This window comes from Chiroxiphia lanceolata, chromosome 8, assembly GCF_009829145.1.
Source record: "Chiroxiphia lanceolata isolate bChiLan1 chromosome 8, bChiLan1.pri, whole genome shotgun sequence".
NCBI lineage: Eukaryota > Metazoa > Chordata > Aves > Passeriformes > Pipridae > Chiroxiphia > Chiroxiphia lanceolata.
In genome coordinates, this window is record NC_045644.1 from 20,472,716 (window position 1) to 20,500,550 (window position 27,835).

At 40.9% G+C, this 27,835-nt stretch overlaps 1 protein-coding gene across 8 annotated transcripts in view; it reads right to left on the reverse strand.

Moving 5' to 3' along the window:
• GBF1 (golgi brefeldin A resistant guanine nucleotide exchange factor 1) overlaps positions 1-27,835 on the reverse strand; it is a 106,439-nt gene that overhangs the window by 8,206 nt on the left and 70,398 nt on the right. For 4 of the 8 annotated variants that reach the window (XM_032694586.1, XM_032694587.1, XM_032694588.1 and 1 more), the window contains 24 exons: positions 27,053-27,151; positions 25,699-25,734; positions 21,902-22,037; positions 19,191-19,420; positions 18,539-18,707; positions 18,143-18,354; positions 17,367-17,465; positions 16,760-16,954; positions 16,248-16,434; positions 15,612-15,752; positions 14,975-15,063; positions 11,714-11,916; positions 11,177-11,300; positions 10,753-10,878; positions 10,063-10,145; positions 7,550-7,786; positions 6,547-6,640; positions 3,534-3,710; positions 2,994-3,058; positions 2,769-2,892; positions 2,116-2,187; positions 1,176-1,270; positions 588-741; positions 146-368 (listed from right to left, as the gene is read on the reverse strand). In XM_032694586.1, the coding sequence (XP_032550477.1) occupies positions 146-368; positions 588-741; positions 1,176-1,270; positions 2,116-2,187; positions 2,769-2,892; positions 2,994-3,058; positions 3,534-3,710; positions 6,547-6,640; positions 7,550-7,786; positions 10,063-10,145; positions 10,753-10,878; positions 11,177-11,300; positions 11,714-11,916; positions 14,975-15,063; positions 15,612-15,752; positions 16,248-16,434; positions 16,760-16,954; positions 17,367-17,465; positions 18,143-18,354; positions 18,539-18,707; positions 19,191-19,420; positions 21,902-22,037; positions 25,699-25,734; positions 27,053-27,151 (3,370 nt within the window). The remainder of the gene's footprint in view (positions 1-145; positions 369-587; positions 742-1,175; positions 1,271-2,115; positions 2,188-2,768; positions 2,893-2,993; positions 3,059-3,533; positions 3,711-6,546; positions 6,641-7,549; positions 7,787-10,062; positions 10,146-10,752; positions 10,879-11,176; positions 11,301-11,713; positions 11,917-14,974; positions 15,064-15,611; positions 15,753-16,247; positions 16,435-16,759; positions 16,955-17,366; positions 17,466-18,142; positions 18,355-18,538; positions 18,708-19,190; positions 19,421-21,901; positions 22,038-25,698; positions 25,735-27,052; positions 27,152-27,835) is intronic. The other 4 variants (XM_032694593.1, XM_032694592.1, XM_032694590.1 and 1 more) reach the window with 3 other exon arrangements.

Below are 27,835 nucleotides of genomic sequence, written 5' to 3' on the forward strand. Positions count from 1 at the left end.
GGTGCTGGTCTTTAATCTTGCTAATGTAGTTTAATATCAGCTTTGTTTTCTTGCAGTCCCCTTTGCTAATTGAAAAGCTTGAGGAAGCAGCTGCTTATCTGGCAGGCAGGCATCAGATTTCCTAGCAAAAGCTGGCCTGTCTTACCTGTGTCGTTATCTGCCCTTGCTGTAACCTGCAGGGCTGCAGGCGGCTTCACCCCAGACCCGATACACTCCAGGAGGGTGAAGAGTGTGTACCAGTCATCCCCAGAGTGAATGTTGGCAGCATTGGTCTTCAGGAGTTCATGGAGGCCATAGGCAACCTCATGGCTAACTCTGGACAGCACATTTGGCTTCATCATAAGCAGGATACGTAACGAGAGGAGAACCTGGCCAGAGGAGGAGATGAGAATAACAGACCCTATTACTTACACTCCATTCTCCAACAAGGTACCCCTTCATTTATTTAGAGCTACTTACAACTGCTTTTTGTTGTCATCTGCAGCACAGAAAGTTAAATATGGGTCCACCTAATAGCAGTTGGTTTCCTGTGTTGCCAGGTGTGGCCACAAAACGCCCCCAGTAACTGCATTTCAAAAATCTCTTACCTGTGCACTGATTTCTTCTCGACGGAGGAGTCGAATGGCCAGTCTCAGCAGCCCCACCACTGCCCTCTCCACCAAGAAGCAGAACTCCATCGCATGGACACAAAGGTGATACAGGTGGTCTCGGACAGTTTGCCAGACACAGGTCACACGGTCCCTAGCAACAACAAGGAGGAGGGAAAGGGTAGGATGAAAGAAAGCGAGACAAACAGGATCCAGCTACCTCTCCCAGAACTCTAGTCAACCCAGTATTTAATGTAAATGAAAAATTCCAGTTGGGAGATATAAGAATAGACACAACAAAGCTGTTAAATTTCTTACTCATTACTTGCAAAGCAATCAGGTGGGAGAATTCTCCCTCTGGAATTTAGTTTATATTCTTTAGATTTCAGAATATCAAGCAATAATTCATGAGCTAACAGCCATTCTGTTTGCACATGCTAGAGCAGAATTGTTAAGCCCTGAATTTACAGCCACATGCTGCTTCAGCTGGCAAACCAACCACATAAGGAACTCATTCCCTGGACCCAGGCAGCAGCTGCAGTGAAGCAGGGATGCTACAGTGAATGTGCATGTATTTCAAGGTCGTACCTATTCTCTAGAACAATCCGCAGAAGCATCTCCAAGCAGAAGGCTGCATCCTCTTCATCATATGTCTCCTCATCAGGGGTCACAGAGATTAGAGCCTGGAAGAGCCAGGAAATTTTTTTGAATCATAAGCTCCCAGAAACGGGGGACCAACAGGTGAGGACCAACAGAATGCTTTGAGTCTGGGCAAAACTGCACTCCACTGTCTGGTGAGGTCATGCATAGTCTATCAAAAATGCACTGGATAGAGGTCAAGCTAAATATATTGAAAAAATATATCTTTTTCATTATGCAAGATGTAGTATCCAGCAGCTTCTTTCTAATAACATGTGAAACACAGAAAAAGGAGACATATGTAGGAATGACTACAAATACTGGAGCTATTCCTCTCAAGCTTGCATATTAAGGGAGAATTCCTGACATAATGGGAGTAGGAGCAAAATATTCCCCCAGAACAGAGATTACACTCTCCCAAGGAGATGAGCTACTCTAGCCCAAAGGCTAATGAGTCCAGTCTTATTACATTTCCCACAGCAGCCAGGTACCACACTATCTAGGGTCACATGGTCAGATATTTCTGTACAGCTGTGGCCACTAGAGTGGCATTTTAGAATGCCCTCATTAGGTACACAGCAGACCAGAAACTATGAAAAACTTTAAGCTCCTACACAGAGTTACACATACTTTCAAACACTTGCCAAGAGTCCTCAAGGCTTTTAGAATGCATTCCACAATTTAATGTTTTCTTCTACTACCAACTTGTGTCTGCCAGCACAGAAGTTACTTTTAACAGCTGAACTAATGATTCGTTTCATATCCCAAATAGTTTCAAGACCTCCTCTGGGGACAGAGGAGCTAGGTGAGTACACAGCACATATCCACGATCATGCACAGCATACTTGTTCTATCACTAGTCCAGTCCCTTGCCCAGTATCTCTCTCACCTTCATGAGCTCCTGGAGGGATTCCAGTTGGAGAAATTTGCTTTCTGTGATCAACTTCTCAGGATCACAGTGCTGCAAAAGACAGAAAAGAGGACTGTGCATCTGGGGAGTGTGGATGGCATACAAACAGATCCTCCAGAAACACATCATGTTCACAGAAAAGATACAGATAGTGGCTTTAACACAGTTAACTGGACAAAAACTCCTGCCAATTAGTTCACCGTTTAACATCAATTACTTTTAGCAGACCTGATCTGTGCTAGACAGATTTTGATAGATAACTCCTCTAAGTCCACACACTGGTCAACCCCCCAGGTTCAGATTTTGTTGGCACCATATGCTTTAACACTGTCTTGGAAAAGATTAGTTGTTTGAGAAGTCATTAATTTGTCTTCAAATATAGGACTATGATGCCAAGGGCAGATCCCAGCCTCTTGTGAGGAATCGTTCCTGTTTTCATGTGTACACAGCAGTGCATAAGACCATTTAGCAGACAATCCAGGTATGCTTATCCATAGTTTCTTACAGTTCCCAAGTTACCTGTTACCTGCAATACTGTCTAGCAGCATGTATGTTTATGCTTCTGTGGCCTGTTACCCACATAGTACTGTCACCAAGAAAAAAAGCAGGTTGTTCTACAGCCTGTACGTTACCTTTATGCATTCCAAAGCCGCTCGCTTTGCCTCCTGTGTTTCCGTAGATGGCCCTCTCATACCAGATTGCTCTGTCCCACTGAGGGTGAGCCAGCTAACAAAACTCAGTACTGTTGATTCACCACTGCAAATCAGAGGAGACCAGCATCAGCAAGAAAACAAGAGACCATGTCATTTTCCACCTTTGGTACCAAAAAGACTGCCTGGGACATCTACACCACTCACCGGTTAGATGGTGTCTCCTCACGCTGCAGATAGATTTTGCCATTAGGATCCACAAAGTCTTCAACCTGGAATACAAACCATGACGTGCATATGACCAATTATGCACCTCTTTGTAGCCTTCCCCCCCAGCCCTGTGATGTTCCTCTTAGTGATGAAACACTACACTGAACTGCAGTATATGCAGTCAAACCAGCTCTTCGCTTCCCTAGCCCGTCAGTAAAGTGTCACTCTCATCTGGCAACACAAATGCTGTGCTTTAATACTTCATACCTATAAGCATGTCCCTCTTCACACAACACTCAAAATGTGTTCAAGTAAAATAAATGTTGGAATTTCTCAAACCCAACGTTTTTGTAAAATGAGAAAAAAATGAAACCCTATGAAAGAAGCTTCACGTAACTCGAGCACTACACCCTTCACAGGCTTCCAAGCTCTGTACACACTTTACCAAAGCCAGACCTTCACAAGAGAGCTCTCCTCCTCTTGGAATTGGCTCTATGAAAAGCCAGCTTCCCACTCCTCCAACTCTTCAGTTATTACCTCCACCATGGCCTTGGGCAGCAGCTCCGCTCGGAAAAGCTGTAGCATGGCCTCCATGATGTTTTTCCAGCCCTCTCGCAGAATGTCACCATGGCGATGGGCCAAGTGAAACACAGTCTTTGCTGCAATATGGGCCTTGGGATTACTTCCAAAAACAGTGGGCAGGTTCTCAATAGACTGCAGGAAAGAAGAGGCGGTGGCAATCAGTCAGAAAGAGATGCTTTCTTTTCAACAAAAATTAGGGCATATGCTTCAGAATTGGTTATGGGAAAGACAACAATTCTCTGTATGATGCTTGGATAACTCCTCAGCTCATAGTCACTTTGCACAAAAACAAGGACAAGATGGCTTACTTGATACAAGCTGAATCACTGAACCACCTAGACATACGCTCCCCAAGAATGACAACAACACAGAACATTTTGAAAGTACTTGATGAAAATTCACTAATTATCCTGCTACAGGAACTCATTTCAGGATCAATGCCTTCTACAAAAAGTAATACATTTCCTCTGGAAGCAGCAACTACACTGCCCTGCTGTTAGAGAAGGAAACCAGGGCCAAAAGCATTTCTGACTCGCAAAGTTAATCCTATCACTACTTAACAGCAAGATACAAGTAAGAGTGATGGATCCTGACATACAGTCTCTGCTAATAATTGCTGGATCACAAATCCTCATAATCCGTTCAACGCACTCACAGCTTTTCAAAATATAAGAAGTGTGCTAAGTCATTGCAACCAAGCAAGCATATGCTGCCAAAACAAGAAAAAACCTAGCAATCATGTGAGCTATTATCAGACACTAACATGCTCCATGTTTCTGCAGTTACTTAAGGTCATTGCATTATTCCTTTTGACAAGAGATGGGCTTTGCTGTTCTCTTGCTTCTGTGGACAAAATCCATACTTACTCCCCCATCAAGAATGGAAGTGAATATATGAGATAGGATGGACTGACTCTCTCAATCTCAGATCTGAAGTTCAGAAAAACTAGCTCTTGCTTCAGCCAAACTGCTGGCCAAACTGTTATCAAAATGGGTCTTTGATCTAGAGGCAAACTCCATTAGAAGTCCAATCTGAAAATCTGGCAGAAATGTGACAACCAATTTGGTTGTCTGTTGGTATGGGGAAACCATATGAACACATACATCACTGGAGTCTCAGAGTGCAAACAGCAATATGCCTGATTTTGCACTGTGCTAACAAGCCACAACCACTGAATTAAAACACACACACGTTTTGCTACTACTTATTCACTGAGTCAGTATGAATCTGAACTGTGGATCATGAAGAGGGGCACTTGTTCTCCTTAAATCACTTAATCCCCCTCCATGTTCCTTTCCATTCCTCTTCTTTCAAACCAAAGTGGCCATGCATAGCAAATGCACTGCGTGGAGAAGATGCCTGCTCACCAGGATGATCTGACCTGGGAAGTGCTGAGCAGCTAAGTGACACTTTGATGTTCTCCCTTGTTTCCTAACAGCCACTCTTTGCTTTGTCTACTCAGTCCTCTGAAGAAGGCCCCTCCTTCTCCTTTTCCACCAGACTGTCTTTAAAGTATTTCTTCAGTTGTCCTATTCCACTACTGTCTCCAATCCTTATAGGAATTTAGGACAGCAGAAAGTAATTGGTGTACTTGGAATCTGGCCAAAGATAAGAACTCAGCCTTCTGCAAATCCAGAAGTCCTTTATTCTATGCCATCACCAAAAGACATGCTTGCTTAATTTACACCTCAAACTTAGACCTCAAACTGCTCCAGATTCCAGTCTCACAACTAGATGGGATGCAGCTGGCAATATTTGGTGCAACTGAGGGCTTAGTCTAGTTGCTTCTACTGTGTAAATCTGTGTCAAACTGTTGTTTCCTGGCAGACATTCCTCTGCTTGTGTTATCTATTGGTAGTCTCGAGGTCTGGTATGCCTGGAGAGGATCAAGTACTGCATCTTTACTGTTGTGAGCTGAAGAGAGAATCTAAAACAACCCCGCTGCTTAGGATTTGTCTTTTAATAGTCAAACCAGTACTTTTTCACTGTTACAAATGCCAGAATGCAAGTGATACAAAACACTTGGCCCAAACCATTCCATTTCCCTGCAACCTAATTCCATCAACTGCATGAATTTGCAGGACTGTTCCCTTTCTCCTATCCCTTTAAGGGAGTTAAAAAATTCACCTGTCTTGGCCTTTTTACTCCCCTGCTTTCAGTCTTGAATCATCTTGCTTCCCTTACGTGTGGCAATTCTGTTCTGCTCACTGTGGGTCTGAGAGCAATGCTGTGAGATTCTTTGGGAGTTTTGACCCTTTACAGGAGTTGCTGTCAACTTCTTAGTAAAAAACATGGTCTGCCATACACTGTCTATCAAACACCTTGGGGAAAAACAGACTGCTGCTGTAACACACAAACAGATTCAGGCAACAAAAGCTTACACCAACCACTGCATCTTGAATTTATTCTCACAGTATAACCCAGGGAAATGGTCTTTAGGGCTTGCCAAAAGTGGGGCAGGCAACCAATTTTATTACCAGACTCCACATACTAACTGACAATTCAAAGCATTTGTTTTTCTAATCTCTTTGTGCTTATGCTGTGAATCCACATACAGCCTCTACACTTTGGAAGTACAGCTCACGAAACAGTCCCTCTTGGCACTGCATAAGCCCTTTAACTAAATAGTCAGTATCTGAAATGTATAAACTTGCTTGGGATCACAGGGAGATTTAAGTCTCCTCACATCAAGCAGGTGCAATAAACACTTCTACATCAAAGCATTCTGTTTCTGCATAAACTGCCACTTGTGAGCGAGTAGAAGGAAATTTGCATATTTGAACCTGTCCTATGGCAGTCTCACTTCACTACACACTTTCCATTGCTTCCTCCAGAAACTCTAGGCAGGGGCTGATAGATACCTACAGATACCGTGATAACTAAAATAAGCAACTATTGCTGGCTTAACACAGGAAGAGAGCTCCGATATACTGGAAGTCACGCTTCTTTCCCCTCCTTGAAAACTTACCTCACTGCTGAGGGCTGTAAACTTGCAGAGAGAAATTATGAGATTGTCAAACACATCACTAAGGCCATAGTGAGCAGAAATCATTGCACATTTCCTGGAGAAAGAAGAAAACAGAAAATAATGTATTAAGCACAGAGGAGTCTGTCTGCAGGACAGCTAATTGGAGACCCTCGCTCTTGACATTTTAGACCTTCCTCTTCACCTACCTACTCATAATGAACGCTGATGTATAGAAGTCTACTATTATCCTTCAAATAATCTCAATGCTTACCCATAGATCCTCATATTTGCCTGTGCTGATGCATGGCAATCACTTAAAAAGTGAGTCTAAACAGAGAGACCACTTCCACCTGAGCATTATACCCAATCCCCTGTCCTGCTCTAAGAGAGAGTTGCTGGGATTAGCAGTAGTGTTCAAGGTCTAGTTCCAAGAGATCATGGCTACAGCACTGCATTAACAGTACTTAAGGCATTATTTGGTCTGGATCTAAGCATGACCAAAGATTGTTCCAATAGAGTTACTCATAGATGGCAAGTTTTTTGAATACTGGTCAGTTGGGAAAGAAAAAAAATCCCCCATATCATTCAACCACAGCCACGACCTCATATACATGAAAGGTTTTGTTCATATACAGAGGTTTTGCCAACATCACTGTGCAAGTTAAGAGTGACTTCCCCCCTCCCCCAATTCTAAACAGTTCAACTATGTCAGTAGGTCTTTTAAATGCAACCATGTTGCAGTTTAAAAATATGTATCCCAGGCACTTTGATTTATTACAACACCACAGTCAAGCCAAACAATGAGTGACAACCAAGAGAGGCCAAGATGGGATGAATCGATACAAATGACAGAATAAAACTAAAGGACCGTAGGTCACAATAAAATGCTTTTCAATTGCTAGGAAAAGTAACAGCTGACATTCACTGTGACGGCTCCAGCACATAAACAGGAGACAATGGCCACACTTGTACTCTTCTGGGTCTTCATGAATGCAAGAGTTACCTGAAACCAGAAATAGCCTTCTGGATTATTGTTTCTTCTAAGCTCTTGTCAAAAACGTAAGAAAGTGCTGCAATGGTTGGCCCCCATGTCATGGTGAAGAGATCATGGTCATAGCTTCCAGGAGGCACATGGAGAAATATTCCCTCATCAGTGGCACCACGATGTAGCAGGACATTCCAGATATAGTTTTCCTTCACCAGGCCCGTCTGTTCTTCTGGCATCACTATCTCATCATTTCTACAATGCAGGAAGGCAGAAAGGTTGAATTTTTCATTCTGAGCCAAACCTAACATTTACACCTTTTTATTACTTGGACCCAGAGATAAGTGATACCTATTCTGGAACAATTTTGCCAGCTCCTGAAACATTCTCTTTAAGCTTCCCTGCTTCTCCTGTCCCTCTTTGATATCTTGAATATAAAGTCTGGTGGCTCTCAGAAGCACCCAGCAGTAACAGTGTAAGGATAGTATTGAAGAAGCATCTACCAAACACTGCAAGTGCAAAATGCAACACAAACTGCAGTTAAATGATGAGAAATTCTGAACAGCACACTGGCATAGCTTCAACCCCATCCCAGCTCTCACTGTGTCAGAGTGCTCTCCCTATCTCATTATTCTCAGACAAAAGAAAAATTAAATTGTTATATCACTGCAGTCACAGTCAAGAGTATCTTGTAAAAGACTAATGAAAATATTCATATTATGCCAAAATCAAATATTAGAAAGCCAAGTAGTACAAAATTAAAGATAAACCAAGAAACTAAATGTATGATGGGTGATTTATAACCAGGGTACCACAGCTCCTTAATCTAACTTGGATAAAGCTATACAGTAATAAAATAATTATGATTAATGCCAAGTACTGCTTGCAATCACAGGTTAAAATATATCAAGCCTAAATACATACTCCCTAGACTCAGGTAACATTGCACAAGAGAAAATCCTCTGCAAATGACCAACTAATTGAACAAGACTCTCAAAGCCACTAAGAATAGTAGATTGCAGCCAATTTGGAAAGTAAAGGCCTTTCTGCAGCAATCAAAAAATAACGTCCTTTACTGCCAAAGAAGCAATTTTCATGTGCTAATGACAACTATAAAAAACGCTCTTGATTTATGCATAAGTAATAAGCTCTTCTCAGTTTCAGGTGCCGGCATATTTTGACAAGAGCTATTGAAACTGAGATTATATAGGAAAGTAAGTTTGCAGTCAACAGCTTATTTTTATTAAGAACTCATATTTGATTAATATTAACAGAAGCAAGTGAATGAGTTTACTTGGAAAGTCTCGGGACATGAAATTGTGCTCAAAACTGAAATGCTGAGGTCCTGAACAGATCATATACTACTTCATACAGATTTCAGTCTGATTTTTCCCCTCCCTAATAGTACAAAGAAAACAAACAGTTCCTCAATCTCAACTATGACACTAGGGCAGTCTGTCTGAGATGGAGCAATACTGAAATTAAATACCAATTGTTTTAGTCACAGAACATACTGAAACAGCTCATGTATCTGGTGAAGGGGGGGATAAAGGGGAATAGACTGGGACAGAGGCACTAGGCAACTGAGCAATATGAGGATACTCTCAGGGTAACTATTCAAAACATTAAGGACATTCTCAGGGAAGAGAAGCCAATCAAAACTAGAGTTCTATTTGAAAGCTAGAGCTACCTCTTGAAGAACTTCTAGATATTCAGTATAGGCAGCAATCCCACCTTCCTGGAGAAGGTTCAAAAGGGAGGGTCAGCCTAATCCCACTGCCCTGCTTCCAGCACAAGCTACTGCAGACAGAAATCAACAGAGTCAGTCACATCCTGTCTCCTCAGAGATGTAATACATCCTGTCTCCTCAGAGATGTAATCCGCTCAGATTCAAACTGGCTGGGCTTTGATTTACTGATAGGCTAGATTTTTAATCTATTATTGAAGCTTAGTGCCCAAAGCCACTCTGTGCACAAAAGGGCCTCAACCACCAGGAATTCTCCTCAAATATTGGTCAGTGTGTCAAGAGCTTTAGGGGTGGTAGAAGAGACTGGTGCAGATAGCAGCCTCATGTGAAGAGCTCAAAAGAAGAATATATTAAACTGAGACCTGGACACATTATGTCAGGGCACCAGTGCAGTCCTGTGGATACTATCTCTCAAACCACATAAAAAGTTCTAAAAGAGTCTAAAGGCCTGGTCTGGAGAACAGAGCCTTCTTAGATACAGCATTCCATATGTGCTGGTCTTGCTCAGCTGTTCTTTTCCATTTTCATAGAAGTAACATATTTTCTAACTTTATCTTAAGATCTGTGGATTAAAATATCATGGAAAAAATCCAAAGATACAAATCCAAGTGTAATTGCTGTGACAGGCTTGTTACTACAGCCCCACATGGAGCTGGAATTTGGTCTTAGGCAAACAGGCACATGACTGGTGAGTTGCTTTCCATACTCTCCAGGTATCTCACAGACCCAACAACTCTAGTTTGTATGCTCACTGCATACAAGGAAATGACAGATTGGTTCTTACTTGATGGCATGATACATGTCTTCCAGTATATCCTGTTCAAAGTCTTTGCCTCCATTCACACCTTTCAGGTTCTTCCGAAACTCCTGAAAAAAGTTACACCAACGTCAATTCCTAGTATCTCCAATTTAAAACTCTTTGGCTAGGATCAGTACTCCACTTGTTTTTCATGGGGCCAGAGCGAGATTTTCCTACATTCTTCAACATGCAGCCTCAAAATTCAAAGACTAAATGCTATTCTTAGAGGGAGTAGTGTCCAGCAACTCCTGTCTATGCTCACAAGAAAAGAACAGAGACACAACATAACACATGCTTAGCTAATGCTGGACATCAGAATGACAGGTCTGCATCAGAATGACAGGATTGACACTCATAAGACTTGAACTCTCTAGAAGCCCACAGCAGTAAAACAATCTTCTCAATCTTACTATGTCTTAGTATACAGTTTGCTCACACAAACAAAAGCCTATTGATAAACACAGTAAGTTGTCTGCTAAGCTCATATTTCTTCAGGTTGCCCCTTGTCCACAACTCCCCACTCAAACTACACTCAACCTTGGTGCTGCACACCAGCTTACTGTGTACCTGAGTGAAGAATGCCAAGCAAAAAAAGAGAATGCCATTAAGATAAAAAGAGTCACTACACTGTTACCAAAACCAGAGAAGACAGATGCCTACAGTGGTAGCACCCACCTCCAGAGTCATTGGGACGTTCTGCTTGCGGACATTGTGGTTGTGCTGGTCAGTGTTCAGCATAATAACTGCATAGGCCAGGGCAAAGCAGGCATCACTATTAGCAAATGGGGACCCGTTTGATTTCTGAAAGGCAAATATATGCACAAATTAGTCCTACAGGAGCAGTGATACCAGTGACCAAGACAGCCATTTTCCTAACAGTACTGAATCATCTCTGGGACAAACAAAAATCCCAGGCTCTGGCTCCAGCTTCCAAAAAGCACCCCAGAAATCTATTTGCCACTGCCACCTCCTACAAAATAGCTGCTGCTTGCAGGGCACAGTAAGTTTATATAGGCAGTTTGATCTGACATGTCCGTCATGGCAAGCAGATGGTCACGAAAGAATATAGTTTTGAGCTTTCTGCCCACCAAGTACACACCCTCCAATGTTCTGTGAAGGCTTCTAACAGTCTCTGGATTACAGGAGCCTCTCCTGGTAATCTAAAGGCCTCTAGATAAAGTCGTAAAGCTTCATCCAGCCTTAAACCTTGGAAGCTGAAAGTCCTGCAAAAAGAATAAAATACAATGAGAAGCTGAAACAGGATGGGAAAGGTAAGATAAACTTACTGATTACAGTCTTGTTTGTACAGACAGTAAAACAGAAGAGAGTGAGGAGAGAAGAAAAGAAATATACCATGAATGGGCAAAAAACAGTAAAAGAGTCAACAATCCTACAAGTGATTATGTATGTAATTATCTGTCCAGTCTTCACAGAGACTGCCCTGATGAAAGGAGCTTGAATATCATACTATTATATGGATCTAAGGTGTTACCATATTCAAGAATTATGGCATGGCAGTACATAGAACCAAGTGATACAAATCCAATGCCTCCAGGAACTACTGTCCTATTGCTTTTTTAAAATTATTCTTAACTTTCACCCCTTCCTGACTAAAGAGATACAGAAAGATACTCACCCAACAAAGCTTTCCAGTAAGTCTATGTTCTTGCGGTCACTCACAAATTCCCCAATCATTTTTTTGTCAAGGCGAGGATTTTCCCGTAGCCACCTGGCCACTTCATTGTTGTCAATGGGTGTGGCAAGAAGGTTTTTCTCCTGCAGAAACTGTATCCCTTTCTTTGGCTTTTGGTTGAACTGCTCTGTTCCGGTTATCAGGAGCTGAAGGAGACATTCTGAGAATTACAGCTTGAAGTGCATTTCTTACTTTAGATTGTTTTTAGCATTTGAACCAAAAACAAAATAGAAGAAAGATCAGTTTCAGCATGATCAAATTCACTGTACTGTGTAATCCAGGAAAAAGGCTAACCAAGAACGGAAAACCTGCATTCATCACAAGGACTCACTATCAAATAATTCTGGACAAAGCAAGCATGAGCTGCCATCTTTGAAAAGCTTTAATGTTTACCCAAGCAATAAGCTCTGCTATTCCAAATGCCTCACCTGCTCTAGTATGTAAACAGAGCAGACGAAGGTCTCTGATGAACCCTGGACACGTGGCAAGATCAACCCTACCCAGCTGCAAAGCAGCACTGCTCTATTGCCCTCTCCTGCCCACTTTGGCTCCAGGCTCTCGTAACTCTACCTCGCCACCAGGAGACATACAGCAAGAATCCTTGGCACTTATTCAGCAGGTGCAACGACGAAGTGCTGCAAAAGCTTAAACTAAGAACCAGAAAACATTCTGTGAGTGAGACACCGTCCCAAGAACATCTGGTATTCCAGCCTGACAAAGTTACCTCTAGGGTGGGAAGAGCAGGTGTTTTTGACTCTGAAGGGAAGTCAACTACTCTGCCCCGCTAGGAAGCTAGGCTATACCACAGTCACAGTGTAATAAAACAACTGACTAAGAAAGGGTTAATTGGATGTTCTTGGTGGTGTTCAGAAAAACCAAAAGCACAAACAATGATATGAACTTTACTAAGGAACCAGAATAAATGTCAGTTCCCTGTTAGCTCCTATCACGATCAAACTGCTAGCAATGACCTAGTGAACTAAATTCGTGACCATCATGATTACTAGCTCCCCTGGCTTTCTCAGTACCACAGAAGCCACTAGCCCTCTGCTTTCTGCTTCCCCTGCCTGTGTGAACATCCTCAGAATTGCAGTGAAACACAGATCCTGAAATAGCATGGAGTGTACAAGGACCCGGTGAGGACATAACAAAAGAATAACCATGTGCTGCCCTGGTCTAACAGGCCTGAAGGGACTGTATGACACTGGCAGCATTTCTGTTTAGCTGTAAATCCTGTAATCCAAGTCCTAGGGTATTCTGTGGACTGGCTAAGTCCATAGACTTCTTTAAAACCACTTGAAAGGACACCAGACTGCTGGCAGTTTGCACTGCATTTATAATCATGTCATTCCTGTGCTTCTGAGCTCCCGGTCATTGCCTTTGGAAAAATCAAAGAAAACTTTCTGTTTGATGCATAATTTGTTTTCTGCTTTTATTTAGCTTTTTTCCTCCTTTCAGCTGTGATAGTGTTTAGTACTTCAGAGGTTAAAGGAAGTAGAACATGCTGGTGCCATGTCAGCATCTGCATTACTAAAGCTCAGTGTTTGGTGTGCCCTGTTTCCACGCTCAGGATGAAAGCATTAGCAGATTTAAGGTCAGAAAACAATTTTCCCTGGGCAAACTCAGAGATTTATGAACATCTTGCTTCCCTCTACTCTTGATTTCTTCTAACTTTTCCAGCACAGTAAAGCCAGAGTACTACCAAAAGTTTTCATTTAGGGCAGTGGAAGCACCATACAAGCTCCCTTCTCAACAGTGGACTTCCACAGAGTCCATCAGCAAAGCTGCTATGAGAACAAGATTTAATGCAAAGCAAAGGATTACAAACGAAACCGTAGCTAAACCAACATTAATTTCTTAGAAATTAATTAATGCCAAAACTCAGTGGTTCATTTGAACACTGTGCTGACAATCATTTCCCCCCAAGGTTGTGGTTCAGGAAGGCTGTTACCATTATCCCACTGCAGCACCGTGTTGTAGGTAAAGAAACAATTTCCCAAGTACTGCAGCAAACTTCCTAGACAGAAACCAATGCTTTAAATTACACACAGATCCAGAGACTGCCAGAGTGGATCACAAAGCATAGGTTGGGCAGTAGAAAGAGATCTGTTGCATTTTCTTCAGTATTTTTGTTTAAGTAAGTTTAAACAAATACAACCACCAATTCCTTATAATAATGTGAAATAGAACCACCTTTGCTGGAGAGAGAAGCGAGAAGTCCTTTAGTCAGATACAAGTAAAAAACCTTTCTCTTTACCACCAATAAATCCTTCAAAGACATTAATTTCTTTTCCACTATATCATCTGGCTCCTTTCTCCACAACTACTATGGCCACTCATGTTTCATCCAGAATATGTGTCATTTTCATATTGAAATTTAGCAATCACTCACATCTGAGATAACCTTCCTCGTGTATATGTTGTGCAAAGAGAACAAAGTCTGTACAAAGAACATATGTGAATGGAAAAAGACCCAACAAACCCAGAACAGAAAACCCCAAACAATCCCATGTAACCCATAGGAACTTTAGATGAAGCAGGACAGTACCTGATGTTTGACACAACACAGCAGCTAAATACAAAGCCATTTAGTATGGAGCACCTCTGTCAACACTAGACCTGGACTGGACCCACTCAAGGAATGGTAAAGTTGTACAAAGTTTAGACTATAACTTGGATTAATGAGGTTCAAGGAAATGGACATCTGAAAACAAGGAATGGCTTTGCCACAATCATGACAATCTTTTTGGTCCTTTTTATGACAAAGCAAACACAGGAACAAGCAAATTAGAATAGAAGACTAGCTAATTTCTACCACAGGCCTCTCAGTACACTCCCCATTTACAGCTTTGATAAAGACTAGTGAACCTGTCCTTTTTGATAAAAGTACCTGATTGTCATCATATAACACAAACTAGATCCAGAAACTTTCCCACCCAGAAATCAGATGGACCTAGCTTACAAAGTGTGCCACAAAATTTCCCCAACAGCTCTTGCAACCTTTAGCACAACTAAACCATAACAGGTAATAATCACTGCTGTCTCTGCAGTGCAGCAGGATTTTCAGTGACTGACTCTGTAATTCTGATCAGCAGAGACCAGAACTCAAAACTTCTGAGATATGAACAGTCATGCAAAGCCCACAGGGGAGGGAAAATAAAGAGAACATTCAAAAATCCACTTGTAGTACATTTCAAATCATACCTTCTTTTTGTTCTTAATCTGCATAAGTTCCTGAGGGCTTGGAAGGATGCAAGAAAATCGAGTAGGCTTCCTGGGGATACTCTTCTCAGCTAGAACGACAAAGTGTCATTACAGTCAAACCTACCCCCAGAGTAGCACTCAGGCACGAGATGTCCCACAATAGCTTTCAGTTATGGAGTTTTGCTGCAATGTGCTGTCCTGCAAATGGCAGTCACACTCCTATTTAATTACTAAATTCCTCCCACCCACATTTTTTCAACACAATTACATAGCAGCTCCTTGTCCCAGACAATTTCACACATCCCCAAGATTTAATTTTCTGGCTATTTTGACTACCTACACTACCAATTCCCTGGAAAGCCCCCAAATGCCTTCAAAACACTAAGCACTGGTATGAATTTCACACACTTTTGCTCCAGTGACCCACCAGATCTAACCCCTCCCATAAGAAATGCCAGTTAGTAGGCATATACAGTCCACATAAAAGAAACAAACGTTCACCATATACTTTCTTCTGATTTTGAACACAACAGCTACAGTGGTCTACAGCATAGCAGAACTGGTCAGCAAATGTCAGGACCATTCTTAGCACATACACAGTCAGGGTACTGTGTCAGGGTACTGCAGAGACTATTACCTGCCTCACTTCCTCCTTCCAGTTCTGTGCAGCTCTCCTTCATCTGGTCAGCCATAAGGCATCCACTCGTGGGAGGACATGCCCCAGCTGCCTCTGAGACTGCACTGGAAGATTTTCTCTCACTGAATACTCTCTCAGTATCTGTAGAAGTTAAAAAAAAAACAACAAATGAACAAGCAAACAAACAAAAATAACAAGAATCTCCAAACCCAAATGAAAAACCCACGGAGAAATAAACCCATAAGCCAAGAAAAAAAAGCTAGCAACAGAGAAATAAGGAATTGATCACTCGAAACTGAATATGTGCTTATTCAAAGGAGTTCCTGCCACTAATTGTGACTTTGCAGTATCCTTAGAATTTTGCCTACACGAATTCCAAGGCATAACCTCATTCTGTTGTGATTGCCAGTCTTGACGTGGCCTTTATATAAAGCTCACATGAGTGGTGTATTTTAATATCTGTAAATTTTACAAATAGCAAGGTGCATATATATATCTCGTGTACTTATAAAACGTGCAACAGGAAGACTGAAAACATGTATTTGAGCAGTTTACTATGTCAGCAACCAAAATGAGATCTCCAAGTTTAGCACAGGACTAAGTTTAATATTAAAATATCAGAAAAAGGGGTCTTACTATTGCTTGTTTCTTTAGTGTTGTTGATGGTTTCTGGGCTGGGTTTGACAACTTCCTTCTCTTGTTGATGAATGTTACTCAGCACTTTGGCCTGGCAATGTGCTTCAGTGCTATCTATCACTGTCAGCAATGCTTCCAGAGACAGCAGATGGACAGTATACAGCTGTCCAGAAACTGGGAAGGCATTCTGGGAAATAACATGTCAGTATTAGTCAACTTTTGTGCCTCTCTCACCATAACAGGGAAAGAAAGTCCCCCCCCCCAGCTTGACAAAGCCCAAAGAATAGAACAGAACACCCTAAGCTTTTCACCTTAAGCTTTCTAGCACATAGTTAATAATTTATTTGCTCTGACATTATTAAAGCACCATGGCTATTCTTTTCTCTTCTGCCTCCAAATGTTAAATGGCCTTGTTCATCTCTACAGGCTACTCACTCTGGATCTTTTGACCACTCCCATTCTTAAGTCCTGCATCTCTGCTCACCCTCCCTTCCCCAGCCACGGTTCAGCACCTTGGAGAGCAGCTTGGTGAGCTCCTCGAAGAGGTTGGCGCAGTAGTAGTCACAGTCATAGTTAATGTACAGCTCGGTCACGAAGCTGGGAATCCTCCACAGCTGAACGATGGCTTCCAAAGCCATCTCCTTCATTTCATAGGGCATCTTTGGGTTTTCCACAGTGATTATTTCCATCAGCTTCTTGATATACATCTGGCAGAAACACAGGGTAGCCCAGTTTAAGGAAAGAAAAAAGAAAGCAGGGCAGTGAATAGCTTTGAGGACTACCAAAAGAGATTTAGGTTTCATCTTCCCACATAACATTCCATCTTTCATGATGGCTCATTCCGAAGGAGGTTGTAAAAAGGTTTCAAATAGTTCTACCATTTGGTGCACCTGGATTTCCTGTTCTAAAACAGTACAAAGGCAGGCAGCATAGTACACCAGTCTCAAAGAGATTGGATTATCCAACAAGAAATGGCCTATACAGCCTATCCATAATACACTGAATCATTTATACAAAGGTCAACTGACACTTAGACAGTATCTTACTGCCTAGCTATATGCATTCAACTGAAGGCCAATAAACTATTACTGGGCACCCATTGATATTCAAAAAACTCACCTCCAGCTGGAATTTCAGATGCTCTCTCATGCTCTCAAAGAGAAGAAAGCACACCCTGAGGGAAGCTGCATACAGATTGAGCCTTTCAACACTCAGCAGCTGAACAAGAAACAAAAAACCCTTTAAAAATTACAAAGGCAAGTCATCACGTGCTATAAGTAGCAGTACTGTGGCACTGCAGGTATCACCAGCAATCGACCAGAGATCCACACATTGCCTCCCATAGCAATAGTATTTCAAAAAACAATCCCTTGTTCAATCTCCTGGTCTACTTTTTGCTAGTGAGGATGAACATGCTTAATTCTCTTCTGCGTGTGGTAACACTTCTCCTACTACAACTTTGTTCTTTTGCCAAGTCCACAGAGCCTGTTAGTGGTAAAGGAACATGGGAGAGAACCTGCCTCTGAGATGGCCCCTGTGCAGTTAACAACCTGATACTACAAAAGTTCTACCTACAATTAAACTGGTAACTTGCATCCATAATTACCTCAAAACCAATTATATCAAAACACTGTGTTATCCCACAGTAACAGTTTGTTCAAATCACCTTCATCCTTCCTGGCCCTGGTCTGCAGAAAATAGTACATGACAGTCTCTCTGGCTTTGCAGCAGCACTATTCAGTGCAATTCAGAACTCTCACTGCAGTGCAGCAGAGAGCTTGTTTGAAGATGAGACCCGCCAAACCTCATAACACTAAATTCCAATAAACTATTTGACGCAAATTAGTATCTGTCTGCCCAGTGCCATATGCCAAGCTCGCATGAGCCAGACTCACTTGAAATAGATGCCGGCACAACTCCTCCTTCACAAGTCCCAAGAGGGACTGGCAGTTGGCAATGGGTGCTGACTCCAGGGCAACAGTTAGCAGCTGCAGCCCCATGTGGATCATCACCTCAGAGTTGTGGCGGTCGTGAGGGTTGGTGAGGGAGATAAGAAAGCGGAACAGTTCTCTAATACATGGTAACCCATATGGGACCAGAGCTGCTCCTAAAGGAAAAGGAGAGATTAGCAGTCTTAACTTTGGGTTTGCTTTTTGCAGGTGCCTAGCAAGTGTTAAAAATTGAAATGTTACAGACCTGCTAAGGAATAGGAGCTTATCACCCTCTTAGCATAAAGTGAAACAGAACAGTGGAAAGGAGACAGGACTTAAGCAGCACTGCCCACCTCTTACCTTCTTTGTGGGAAGACTGAGTAAAACGTACTCCCCGGGGATTTACATAGTCCATGTCATGAACTGAGGCAGAGTCAGAATGTTCTGCTACAGATGTGCACTCCTCTAGGACCTCAGGGATAGACTCGACAGAAGCTGATTGGATCTTCTCCTCCCTCAGACTTTCATTCTTCATTGAGAACAGTCATTTGAGAAAGAAACAAAACAAGTTAACAAGCACTAGACAAGTTAAAAAAAAAAAGGTTTATATGTTTACAGTTAATTTGGAACTATTACAACAACATAGGTCACTAACGGAAGAGGATCAGACAAACAAAATTTAAGAGAAAAGAAAGCCTCTAGATAATCTGTAACCCTCTCTACCCTTTCACTTACATCTAGCTCTTATATGTTTTACATAACTCTAGGTTGCAAGACTAAGGACTTGACCTTAAAAATACTCCTATATCCTATCAGTTCTTACTGCCCCTGAGGTTAGAATTTGGTTTTTTTGTTTTAATTTCAGCACAGTACTTCTGTTTATGCCTTCCTAGCATTTTTACCATTCAAAGTATCTGCAGCTCTAATCCATCTTCTCAATATTATTACTGCTGTGGGGGGAAGCGATTATGCTGAGAGTTGAAACTTTTCTTGAGAAGTTATAACCACACACCTGGAGTTCGGGTTGATTTTGATTTTCAGTGACTTTGGCCTCGTTGGAAGGCATTCCTGCATTAAGTCCCAAAGAAGCAACTTGATCCAAGTCTGTCAGGTCTTCCTTGGAAGTTGTCTGTGAGGACAACTCCAAACCACTGTCTGTAACGGGGCTGACTGCAGATGAAACGTTTTCTGAGCTTCCAGAGGAGCTGGGAGAAGGAGCATCTATGAAAGCAACTCCACTTCCTGATGAGAAACAGAAGCAAAAAGATCACTATTACTCTTTCCGTCAACAACAAATTCATATATTAAATACAGCAACAAAGAATTACCTTCATACTACTTCCCACTACAAAAGGTCTCAGTTATGCACTAATGTATATGACACAGATAAACTAAGATCTCTTTTGCTCAGTATTAATGAATTAAACAGATGAACACGTGAGATAATAGCAGTTCTCCAAATTAAAACACAATAGTTGGACTTTAACACTCAGCAAATAAGGAAAGTCACATAGTTAGCTAAAGGGTGCAGAGGATTTACATAACTAAGAAGGAATCCGAAACTACTCCAGTACTTTCCTTCAAAGTGAGAGTTTTAACTTAAATCTATGGCACAAGCTATTTCTTTAATTCTCCCTAAACAAAGGAAACTGCAATAGCATTCAAATGGGTCTGAAATGGAGCAGTGAAAAATTTTTACTATTTCTAAATATGAGACAGTGCTCCAAGAATCTAAGTTTTCCTTTTGAAGAAACTCACATATTTGGAGCTCTCACTGTTCTGAGGAGAACTTAAAAAATATTTAAACCACAAATATTTAAAAAAGAGAAGATATAGTGCAGAGCACAGTAATAAAGGCACAAACCAGAGTTATGAATTTAAGCATGAAATGTGTATAGTTTTGCACAGCAGTGTTTTATCACTGACTTGATTTTTGGAAATGTCTTGAATAAGTAGTAGATTATTACTTGATTTTTAAGAAATGTATGACCAGTTTTGCAATCTTTTATTCTTCACCTGCTAAGCCAGGATTCTGGCTTAAAAAGCACCATTAATGTATTACCTAACACTACAAGGTTAGAGTTAATGACACGTTTTGTAAAACAACTCAACTTACCCTCTGAAATGTTACAGGAGTTAAAATGCTCTTTGACAGATTTTAATACCTATTTGAAAATTTAAATACAATGATGATTTATGCAGAGATAAGTTCTCGTCTGCATGGATGTTCTGATCATATTTATTATTTCCTTAGTTTTCACTAATCATGTAGTAGTGTAAAACATACTTTGGATCTTTCACACTACATAGTTTCCTGTGATGGAGTAAGTGTCAGAACTAGGTCTTTTACATAGCTATTGTTTCTATTTTCCTGTCTGCTTTCTTTCACTGGTAATGTTTATGTCTGACCATCAAACTGCAGAGTGCATAAGAGACAGAGTACTTTGCAGCCAGAGGGACTCATTTATCCAGAGGAGAGTTTACAAAGTTATAACTATTTAGTCTATTCCTACACAACAATAAGATATGGAAGCCCCCAACATTACATCCTTAAGCTCACAGCACTAGTCACAAATGGTAACACTTCTGCAGGCTGAATCAAAGCACGTGAATAAGGATTCAGGCACATACCCATTAGTTTTCTGCACACAATCCCCTTTCAGGTACTTTTGCTGTTCCCTCTGTTTTTTCCCTATATAACTCTTCAAGCCTCCTTACCACATCAAGGCCTCTATTCTTCCCATAACAGTCATAAGCACAACTCCTATTTCCCTGTCCCTTAATGAGTGTAGCCTTTATTCAAATTACAGGGACTGTGTGTGTGCACTTTCACTCTTCACATCTGTAGTGAGAGGTATGTTCATTCTCTTATCTTTGACACCTAAGAGTCTGCACATCCCTTAGTTCTACCTATATATCTTCTGCAGTCACACTTTGCTCTTCCCTCTTTAGCACCACACTCACACCCTTTGGCAAACACTTCAGGAACACAGGAAGGAACATGCCACTTAAGTTAGCAATCTCCTATTAAAGGAAACCTCCTCAGCTCCATCTCCTTTACAGAATCACAGAATCGACTAGGCTGGAAAAGAACTCCGAGATCATCAAGTCTGACTGAACAAAACCATGTCAACTAGAACATGGCACTAAGTGCCACATCCAGTTTTTCCATAAACACTTCCAGGGACGGTGACTCCACCACCTGCCTGGGCAGTCCATTCCAATGTTTAATCACCCTTTCTGTGAAGAAACTGTTCCTCATATCCAGCCTAAACTTGCCCTGGAGCGGCTTAACACTATGTTCTCCTGTCCTGTTGCTAGTTGTCCTTAGGTCTGCTGTTGCCAGCGTTCCTGTTCTCAATCTCTTCCACACATCCAGTGCAACCTCCAACTCCTCTCACCACATGGCTGTCCATAACCTCAGCCACCTCTGCAGGTGCCCATTCCCGTTTGTACAAACTACCCTCATGAGGTATGCTGAAGGCAGATAAATGCTGTCAAGTTATCCACAGGACCATGTCTTCCTCCAGCAATACGTATTTCCTGAAAACGCTTTCTCCTGGACCTGAAAAGCTATGATATGCTTTATTGCTACAGTCACTGAGAACTAATAGAAAAAAATTAATGCAAAACAACATGTTAAGAGAAATGAAATAAAGACAGATTCAAAAAAAAGCTCTAGGACTGATGCTGTCTTGTCTCTTGAAACAGATTTCAACTTACCTGTGCTATTACTAGCATTGCCTGCTGATTGTTCTGTCGCAGGAGAGACCTTAGTTACATGTCGAGGAGGCCTTGGTGATCTCTTCTGCTTTTTCCATTTTGATGATTCACTCATTCCTCCAGCTCTCATTTTCAACTGAAAACCAATAATCATTAAGAATATCAGTATTGCAAAACCACATAACATAATGGATTACCCAAGCCAACCCACAAAGGCTACCTCAAAATCCTCAAAGTCAGGCAATACCACTTAAGTATATCACACAAATTAATCATCACTTCAAAATCATGCAAACCAGCCCCTGACTCCCCACATATTAGCCAACAGTCCACGCCTGAATCAAGGGACAATTTACTGCAGTTACTCTGCTATAATATATATTTAACAGTTCAATTATGACAGCACTTCCGGTTCCCTATCAATATCTCCCGGCTTTGAATTAGGATAACGAATTCTCTTGGAACTACAGGCACATCACAAATCTCTTTGCTTTTGCCAAAGCTTCCAGACTTCCAAAGGGCATCAATTAACTTACCTAAGTTAGGTTTGACACTCAACTAAAATTTCACCATCTGTATATCAAGCTGAGAATGAAGCCCAAGCACCCAGTCCCACGCTGCAGTCTGCAGCTCTGTCACTGATCTCTTGCCTCATTCACTCTTCATCTTTGTAGCAATGCCACATTCACTTTCCTCCGGGCATCCTTCACTACCAACAAGTATTTCTCTAACACTTCACTGGCTGCTGGTGCATGTCACATTGCAAATACCACCCTAGTGATTTAGAAACAAACCTTATTCTGCTTTCACCTGCCTTCTGTCATTATTCTTCTTCAGATCTAAATCTAACCTAACTCTTGGCATCCTTCCTGACCAGGATCCTACTTCTAATTCACATACAGATCTTTGATTGGACAAACAATGACACAGCAGGAGCAGCGCAGACTGTGTGGCACTTGCTGCAGAGTGCTGTTATTTCAGGCTTGCAGATGCTCCAGAAGTTCCTAAAACAGTATGATATTTATTTACACGGCTAAAGGTAATGGCAAGCCTGAAAACAGGTTCCTTATAAAGTAAGTTCCTCCAAGTGCAGGATAGCACCTACTCCTGTGTTTGGTAGCTGCAGTCAGCTTTTCTGATGCTGTCAGACTTCTTCAGTTTGGGTGCAAGTTTAAGCACTGATTAGGTACCTTCCATGTAGGGGAAACTATTCAGCAAGTTTCAGTACCAGTCCCTATTTGGTATTTTACTTTGTAAATTTATCACAGTTAAGTTTTATTTTAGGCTATAATATTCCTTATTTCTTATATTCCTAGAATCAAATTACAATTATAGAGAAGACAGTTATATTCCTTAGTATCTTCCTTTTCCTGCAACTTGCCTCCTTTCAGCTACTACTTCTCTTAAATGCCAATAAACCTTCTAGGATCCACTACTGGTTTTCCTTCACTTTCCATTTTCCAGGTAGAATTCTAACTTGCTTTATGGCGCCTTGGCCTGTAATTCTTCTCATTTAAACAAAGCTCGTGAAAATGTTATGTCCCAGTGCAGTAAACCCTTTGTGTAACTTTTCTTTGCACCAAACTGTATTTGTTTGATGACTAATCCCCATGTTTTAGCTGTGCTACAGTTTCCTTAAGTGTGTTAATTAACAGATTCAGAATTACTTTGCTGCTTGTTATTTCTTCCAAATTTTGCAGCAACAATCTTCTTCTAAATCACTTCTTCTGACAAACACTCATGTGACAAGCACACAGCTAAAAATAAAATTTGGTAGATTTCAAAATGTTTTACAATGCTTATGGATCACAATCCTGCCATATAAAAATTGTCAGCTCTCTCGTCTTTCCTATTTACTACTTCATAGGGCTATATAAAATATGCGCTATCTTTGATTCTTGCCGATTTCTAAAATCTCTCTGAGCCTTAAATATTAAGTTTTATTCACTAAAGGCTTAACTTGCAAATTAGATCAGATACTTTTACCTATCAACTATTCTAGAAATAGCCATATTATTTTTTTCTCCCTTTTCAGGAACTTATTTTATAAGATTTGAAGATTTATGGTTCATTGTACCAAACTACTTCAAGTAGGAAGAAAACCCGGAAGCATTACGTGTTAAACCCATTAAAGTCTGTTTCACAGAATTTCAAAACAAAAGACTTTGCTTCTAGCTACTAAATCCTGTTGCCATTATTTGCCAGGTTAAAAGTTACTTGCAGCAGGATGTAAAACTGAATCAGCAAAATGGAGGCAAGATACTAATATGGGCTACCCATGTCCTTTTTACCCTCAAGTCATGCTCTTGAGAAACATGTAACTTTTGGACCATTCTATCAGAAGATTCAAGCTGACAATTTAATTAATATTTCTAATCTCCCCTTTCACACAACACCAAATATCATCTCAGTTCAACACTAGTCCTTTCAAAAAAGCACTTTTTCTCAGACACAAAATCCACTCTTAGTGATTGTCCTTTGTTTTAACCCTCAAGGTTCCTCCTCTTGAGGTTCGTAAGATAAAGGCCCACCTGTCATCATCTTGATGAATCTGTGCCATCTTTCAGAGACTGAGTCACAACAACTTCACATAGATGGGAAAGCTTTTTTCCCAGCACGCAAGATGACTCACTTGATTTTTTAAAGAATTTAATCAAAGTATAAAGCATTTAGACCAGAATCTAAGTTTATTTGAGCTTTTTAGGTGGTTTTTTTTTGTTGTTGTAGTGTTTTTTGGGGTGTTGACTGGGGGTTTTTTGGGGGGAGGAGGAAGGTGAGATTACCCAATAGATCTTCTCCATCTCACACCATCCAGTACTCCGCAATCTATACAAATAGGTATCTTTTTATTAGAATTACCTAGGACTACCTCCCATATAATTTTGCCCTCCCTCCTTTTTTTTTTCAGTTTTGCTTCTTCTTTTGCTCCATTGTAGCAAACCATTGCATAGGTTTAAAAAATTTGAAAAAGCAAACAGAAATGCTTAATCGAAATGTTTCATTGTCAAGAGGCTATATCCTGTTTTAACAAATAAACACTGAGTTTGGGAATTCTAAAACAATGCATGTATCAAAGGACAGCAAAGTAACATCTTTCTTCCTGGATTTTGTTTTGAATTAAAAGGTAACAATCCCGTGACTCCTTGTGTTTAACATTTGTACAAAAAATTTAAAAACACTTCTATGGTTTGCCTTTGACTAAAGGAACTATTTTTAAAGCAGTTTTTACCTTAAATTTCAAGGTATTTCCTGATTTCGCTAGAAAGCTTGGTTGTATTGTTAGCAGGCTGAGATCTTAAACCCAAGGTTGCCTTCTTGACTAAATGCAGCAGCTAAATAGCATTTAATAGATCATTAACATATCCTGAATCTCGAACATAATCTAAAACTCTCCTTCCCTCTCCAATGCTCCGTGATATTATAGTTGCATTAGTTTTCTAATTATCAGCGTCCTTGAAATTAGATTAAACTTGTACTTTTGACAGTAAAAACTACCTGAAGTTAGTATTTAAAAAATATTCTTTAAAAATCAGAGTATAGAGGGAGCTCAGAGCTACTGTTCTTTCATCTTGGAACGCAATACAAATTCAATTACATTTATATGAGTTACCTTTGGATAAAGAAATGTACACAAAATTTCAGAAGAAAAAAATTGGAAGATTCCAAATGCTTCCTTTGATAGATGAGGTTTTAACAATAAAACCCTGGCTAAGGTCTAGGAAGGTGAAGACAAATGTAATACTACAAGATTCTTTTTAAAGGGTCTGTGAATCTCATTTTTCTACAAGTCACCTTACCTGTACTCGTTTGTTTTTCCATAAGATACTGTAAGCCTCAAGAGAAAAGGGCAGGGGCCAATGATTAGTAATTAAAGTGATTATACTAAAACATGAGCTCATTCTAGATGCAGCATGGAACTGGTCAGCACACCAAGTAGCGTTCAGGACACAAAAGCATGCAGAGAGAACGCAGTCCACGATCCAAGTCCTGGAGACACCGATGCAGTCCAGTCATCTCACTTACATACATACCTGTACTGCAACAACTAATGAAGGTTATTTGGTGAAATGCATTTATGCATCTTAGGTAACTATGAACACGGTCCACCCCCGAAATCTCTGAAAACTCAGATTTAGGTTCCTCCTGACCCACTGCAGAACCCAATGTTCTATTGCAAAGGGAAACATTTCGTAGCATTTTCTTCTGTGTAACTCTGCATAAATCTGGAAGTCTTCAGCCACTGACTTTTCAAACTATGCTGTTTGGAAAACTATTTTGTCCTAGACACAGGACAAAGAACGGCATTTCTAAATATTCTGTTCAACTCTGTTTGGACCAAATAATATTAACGGTAGACAAGAACTAAAGCTACCTTAACTTCATGAACCAACATGGAAAACTGAGAAGAGTCCCATCTAAGTTAGTTTTTCAGGGTTTCTATAACTGGTCCAAAGCCAAAAATCTGCAGGCTACAGTAATTCTTTAGAAGTATTTTTGGGGGGAATTAGCAGGGATTAACACATTTTGTAAATCAGTTCAGCCCCACTCATACCCCATTAACAAAAATTGTGCTGGGAAACAAAGTTAATTTCAGCAGAAACGTGGCCTAAAATGTTTAAAATGTACAACAGTTTCTTTCAAAAAAGCTTTAGAGAGCATTGAACTCTGTGGTTCTGTACCAAGTAACAAAGCTCAGAGATTCACCCTGAGTAAAAAATTTTAAGGCATGCTTGGCCAACAGACTCCTCAGGTATATTTGCTACATCTATAACCAAGATGAACAGCTAGGATACGCAACACTTGAGACTTCAGTGACCAATCTACACTTTTTTATGTTTCTTTTCTTTGGTTTTTCATTGTCAAATCTCACCCATGCCCTCCTACTCCTTCAGAGGATGCCGTGAGGGTATCGTAGGTGGCACTCACCAAGACACTGAATGCTTCAGTAAAACAAGGGTCTCTCCCTCCCAAGCCTCCCCAGCTGCAGCCACAACACTGCAAAGCAACCATGGCATGCACTGTCCCCAAAAGCCATGCTGTGTCAAATGAGTGGAGGAAGATTTGCTGCACACAACATAACTATCTCTCAAGTGGTGTTTACAAGAGAAGGAAGAGGGGAATAAGGTAAGAAGGGAGAAGGGAGAGAGAGACCTTCAGGTTCTTAAAGAGCAATACCCTCTCTAATTGGTTCAGGGCTTTGGCCTGTTCCCCACTACTTAGCTCCAGTTTGTTGAGGAGACATGAAGAAATCTGTGAAAGATAGGCAAATGCATGGTTTAAACAAAGCAAAATAAACCCAAAGAGAAGAATAACCTGGCAGAGTGCAAGGCTGCAGGGCAGACTCCTGGCATGCACAGCGAAGAGACAGTACAAGGAACTGCACAGAACACAACAGAGCATCACTTAACCGAGCTGGGAGCAGCCATCACTCGGTAAGGGTAGCGTAGCCTTCCTAAATTCAGTCACCTTCACTTTACACCTGTGCACAGACCATGACAAAGTCTAATACCTGCAGTACATTAGCCTGATCTCTTTTAGCTTTCCTTAGGCCAGCCTATCATCATCACAAATCCTGTGACTGTTCTCCCACAGCAAGGGAAAACAAGCAGTCATTAGGTTACTATACAAGAATTAAAGCCCCAGGCTACTTTCAGATTCCTACAGTCAAGCATTCAATCTCTCAAAACACTGCTATACTGGCTCTAAAATGTACATTTACCTATGCTGCCCCTTTTCTCAACTCATTAAAATAAAAACAGAGTGGAAGTTATAAAAAGTATATTCAGCATTAAGTTCAGACAGTTATTTCTTCTCTAGCACTCTTCTTCTCATCCTGTTGCTTTCAATAGTAGAATCCTTTACATTTATTGACATTCTTCATATGGAGGATAAAGAATACAGAAGTAGATATGGAGGTTCCTCAAGAGGACCTCC